General features: G+C 55.9%; 1 protein-coding gene across 1 annotated transcript in view; it reads left to right on the plus strand.

The window, feature by feature from the left end:
• The first annotated feature begins 4,179 nt into the window (after positions 1-4,179).
• LOC119312149 overlaps positions 4,180-5,057 on the plus strand; it is a 3,723-nt gene continuing 2,845 nt past the window's right edge. Inside the window, exon 1 of the mRNA XM_037587889.1 lies at positions 4,180-4,495. Within this exon, the coding sequence (XP_037443786.1) occupies positions 4,406-4,495 (90 nt within the window). The 5' untranslated portion in view covers positions 4,180-4,405. The remainder of the gene's footprint in view (positions 4,496-5,057) is intronic.

A 5,057-nucleotide genomic window follows, 5' to 3' on the forward strand; every position in this document is an offset into this window, starting at 1 on the left:
CCCGTCCCCGCCGTCCGCCTCCCCGCCCCGCCCGAGCCCGTCCCTGCCGTCGCACCGTCCGCCCACTGCCCCCCGCCTCCCGCCGCCCGAGCTCGACTCCGCCTCCGCCCGAGCCCGACTCGGTAAGTCTTTTTTTCCTTCTATTTTTGTTGTTTCTTTTCCGTTGTTTAATTGTTGTTTAATTGCGTGTTTAATTTGTTGACAATAGATGGAGATGGACATGGATTCGATGTCGGATTTTTCCGATTGGTCGTCTTCGGACGATTCGGACATCGAGGAGCTGCTAGAAGACGATGACACAGAGATGATGGTCGCCATTCTCGCCGTGAAAGATCTTGAGGACTGCAAGGAGCTGCTGGATCAGAGGAATGGGTCGCAGATAGGGCGCCTTTGCATCGAGAGGAACCGCGCACTCGGCCACGAGCAACTCATGCAAGACTACTTTGCAGAGGTACCGACATACCCACCTCGCCTCTTCCGTAGAAGGTACCGCATGCGCCGTACTTTGTTTGAGAGAATCGTCAAAGATTGCGAGGCCAACTCGCATTATTTCACGCGTCGTAGAAATGCTGCCGGCGCCATGGGAGTTAGTGCATACCAGAAGATATCGGCTGCAATGCGGGTGCTCACCTATGGCATACCCGCGGACTACTGTGACGAGTATCTTCGCATTGGCCAAGATACTACCACCGAGTCCGTGCGTAGGTTTGCCAAGATAGTCATCCGGTTGTATGGTGATTGGTATCTTCGGGCTCCCAATGAGGAAGATACAAAGAGGTTGATGGAGATAAATGAAAAAAGGGGATGGCCGGGCATGCTTGGTAGTCTAGATTGCATGCACTGGAAATGGAAAAATTTCCCAAAGGCATGGCATGGAATGTATTGCGGTAAAAGCCATGATCCTACCATTGTGCTTGAGGCCGTGGCATCGCAAGACTTATGGATTTGGCATGCATATTTTGGTTTGCCGGGAACACTCGATGACATCAATTTGCTTCAAAGGTCCCCTTTATTTGCAAGACTAGCTTCAGGTGATGCTCCAACTTACAATTACAAGGTCATGGACAATGAATACACAATGGGATACTATCTCACCGATGACATTTATCCTGAGTGGGCAACACTTGTGAAGTCCATTAAGAGAAGAGAGGGATGCCCTTATCCCAAAAAGAAGCTAATTTCACGAGGGCACAAGAATCAGCCCGCAAAGACATTGAGAGAGCTTTCGGTGTTTTGCAAGCAAGATTTGCCATTGTTCGGGTCCAGCTCATTTTTGGGACAAGAAAACCCTTGTGAACATCATGAAGTGTTGTGTCATTCTACACAACATGATACTCGAGGATGAGAGGGGGTTAAACTTGCCATGTTTTTATGACAATGTTGGTACCCGAGTGCAACCGGAGAGGAACCCCGATCGCATTCAAGCTTTCCTTCAAACACGTCGGGAAATTGAAAATGCCAACACTCATACCCAGCTCCGCAATGATCTGGTCGAGCACCACTGGCAGCTGCTTGGCCGTCGCCAATGATGGCCTATTTGATTCAAACATGTCCTATTTGATTCCATGTCCTATTTGTGATATGAACATTGTTGTAAGGGATCTTTGTTTTACTTTTCTATGTACTATTTGATTCAAACATTGTTGTACTAAGTAGAATGATTGTTGTGAGCTTGAAACAATTATTTGATGTTGTAATCATAACTAGAATAATTATTTGTTGTTGATTATTGTTATGTTTGTTGTATGGAATTTTGTTGAAATAGTTGTTGTCATGTTTTGAAGGTTTGAAGGCCGGGGCGCAGATCAGTGCCCTCAAACCAACCCTCAAAACAGAAAGAGGGTTGGTTTGAGGGCACTGATCTGCGCCAGGGATTTTCGGCCTTCAAAACGACATTTTCTTAGCCCTCAATCTGGTTTTGAAGGTTGAGTTTTTGAGGCTCTGTTAGACATGCTCTAACCTTAGGTAAGTTTGACAACATTGTATGATAAAGTGTGGCACTCCTAGGCCTAAAACCAAATAGCCCCTTAGGCTAGCGGCACCGAGCCACTGAGTGGGCTCGAGTTGCAATTTTTTTGAGGGATGAGTGGGCTCGAGTTGCATAGCATTTCTCCGGAGCGCTGCCCTTTAAGAGCATCTCCAGCCGCGCCCCCCACAAGGCCCCCAGGCAATTTTTCGGCCGCCGGAGCCAAAAAATCGGCCCACTCGCGCCCCCAAGGGCCCAGTTTTCGCTGGCTCGGGCCGAAATTGGCGCCGGCGAACCCAACCCGAACCCGGCGCGCTGGGGGGCGCTCGGGGGCGTTGGGCGAATTGTTTTTGGCGTGAAGAGCCGCGGCCCCCCCTTGCCAGTGACTCGACTCTCTTCTCACCGCTTCGTCGTCCTCATCGCCTCATTTTCCGCGGCGAATCAATGCCAAAGCTGTGCGCGCTGTCGCGCCGGTCAGCCTCCATTGATGCTTCACGGGCGGCGCAATGAAGGCCGGGCGACGCGCGTCCCCTCGCCCGCCACGCGTGCTGCGCGACGCCTCCGCCTATATAAGCCGACCCCAGCACGCCGGAGGCAAAGCACCGATCCTCCACCGCCGACGCGCCCCATTTCTCCCCCTTCCTCACCTCCTCTCGCCGTCTCCAGTTCAGAAGAATGGCCGAGTGCTTCCCAGGCGACGGCGCGGCGACGAACGGCTTCGGCCGCCGCCACCTTCACGAGGACGAGGCTCGCCTCCTTTTCGAGGCCGAGTACCCGGCCCCGCCGGACATGCGGGTGCCCGGCGCGTGGAGGATCAGCGCCGGCGGTGTGCCGGTGCCACCACCACCCACCGGGGCGGCGCGGCGTGCGGAGATCGCACGTATCCGCGCATCCCTGCTGCGGGCGGCGAGGGAAGGCCCGCGGTACACCCCCGACAGCCCGCTCTGGGAGCCCTACTTCCGTCACCGCCACGTCGAACAGCTCGAGGCGATGAACGGCGTCGTGCCCTCCGGCAGGCTCAACTCCGAGGGCCGACACCGGTGGTGGGGCGTGCCCGGCCGCACGTTGGAGGCCGTCCTCGAGTACATCGAGGGCGGCAACACGCCGCGCCTCGAGTACCCCGCTCCCCCGTCCTTTTCACGCCGACGTGGGAGCTCCTGGACGCCGAGGCGCATGGAGCGGCCCGGGGCGTCCTCCTCCTCGTCCGGCCGCTCGTCCGGCTCCCCCTGCCTCCACTCCGTCAAGCCGGAGCCCCAGGACACGCCTGTCAGCGCGCGCACCCGCAGCTCTGGCGTCCGCATCGGCGACTCCACCCCCTCCGGCCGCTTCATCCTCGTCGAGCCCAAACCGGAGCCCGGCCTTCCCGCGGAGTACCAGGAGATAGCCCGGCGCGGCTTCTCCAACGAGGACGCCCTACAGTGGGCGCGGGACGACTACCTCCGCGACGAGATGGTCCGGCAGTGCCGGGCCCTGGAGGAGATAGAAGCCCGCAAACGTGGGCGCGAGGATGAGCACGACGTCGTCATCCTCGACAGCGACGACGACGAGGACGCCCCCGGACCGCCCAACCCGCCGCGCCAACCGGGGGAGGGATGCAGCAGGGACGGAGGCGGCGGCGACGATGACGACGACGGCGACGACTACACGCGGTTCTACAGCCTCCTCGGCATGTAGAACTGCAAGGGCGGGCGGCGAGGTAGACGGCGAGGAGCGGCGATGGAGACGGCGAGGAGCAGCCCCTAGTAGTTTTTTTCTTTTTTTTTTGTAAAATATGTTTAAGTTTGAATGAACTCGTCGATGTTTGTGTTGAATTTGCGCCGTGTTTGCGTCGTATTTAAGTTTTTCAAAGAAACATGGGCGTCGCGGGAAAAAAATTCTATGAGACCAGGTCTCACGGGTTAGCAGATGAGACCCATCCTGATGGATGACACATGTCATTCACAAATCACAAAGCATCTACCCAACCCCGCCTGAAATCAGGGGGGAAAAGATTAGATGCTTTATGATTTGTGAATGTCACGTGTCACCCATCAGGGCGGGTCTCACCTGCTTTATACGAGACCTGGTCTCATATAAATTTTTTTTCAGCGCTGCAACTGGGGGGCATTACGCCCCAGCGCGTGGCTTAACGCCGATGCGCCTCAGGGCGATTTTTAGCCCCTCGTGGGGGCCAACGGCTGGAGATGCTCTAAGCACCGTGTCATTCATTCGGACCCAAAATCGGCTGAAGCGGGACTGATGTGAGCCAGCCGAAGGGCGGGGGGTAGTCGGCGGCGGCTCGGGAGCGTCGGAGTCGGATTCGTCCCGTCAGTCCCTAATCCAAACCCGCCCGTCCACCTGAATCCGCCGCGCACCCCATTGCCTCCCCGCGAATCCGCCGCCGCCGCCCACTCCCCGCCGACCGGCCGGCCGGCCACTCGACGCCGGCCCCTGGATCCGATGGACACTGGCGCAGATCCTCCGCGCTACCGTCGGCTCAGGAAGGCCTCCGAGCTCCGCACCGCCGCCGCCCTCCCACCCCCGAAACGGGTACGTACGCCATCCATTCCATCCTCGCGATTTATGCTGAATGTTTTGCATCCAGTCGCAACTCACGGCCAAATGGTGTCAGTCTGTCAGACGACTCTTTATTCTGGAGGACTGCTCCATGTTTGTTGAGCTGTACTACTGGTGCTGTAGGCTAGGTTAGGGATAGCTTCAGCTTGTGCATAACCTAGCGGTCCAAATGAGCCTCGTGTAAGCAGCGGCGCGGAGAAGCATCTCTACTTTTGGCCACCTGTTTGGAATGGCTTCTAGCAGTAGAGCTTATTTGGGAGTATTTGGTAGCTGTGTTAAGTCTAAAACACCCATATACATCAACGAAGAGCGAACACAACACTGTATCGCAATGACACATCAAAAACAAGAGCTACCAAATCATCTCGGCAGTGCAATAATCTGAGATCCATGGTAACGCAAAGTAAATTTCGGAAATATGGCACTGTTCTTGCATACATCCATACAACGAATTTGAGAAAATAATTATAAAGGGGGGAACTGAGAAGCGAAATGTGAAAAAGGAGAGAGGCATATTTCCTAGCGGGGAGGGACG

The sequence above is a fragment of the Triticum dicoccoides genome, chromosome 5B (assembly GCF_002162155.2).
Source record: "Triticum dicoccoides isolate Atlit2015 ecotype Zavitan chromosome 5B, WEW_v2.0, whole genome shotgun sequence".
Lineage (NCBI taxonomy): Eukaryota > Viridiplantae > Streptophyta > Magnoliopsida > Poales > Poaceae > Triticum > Triticum dicoccoides.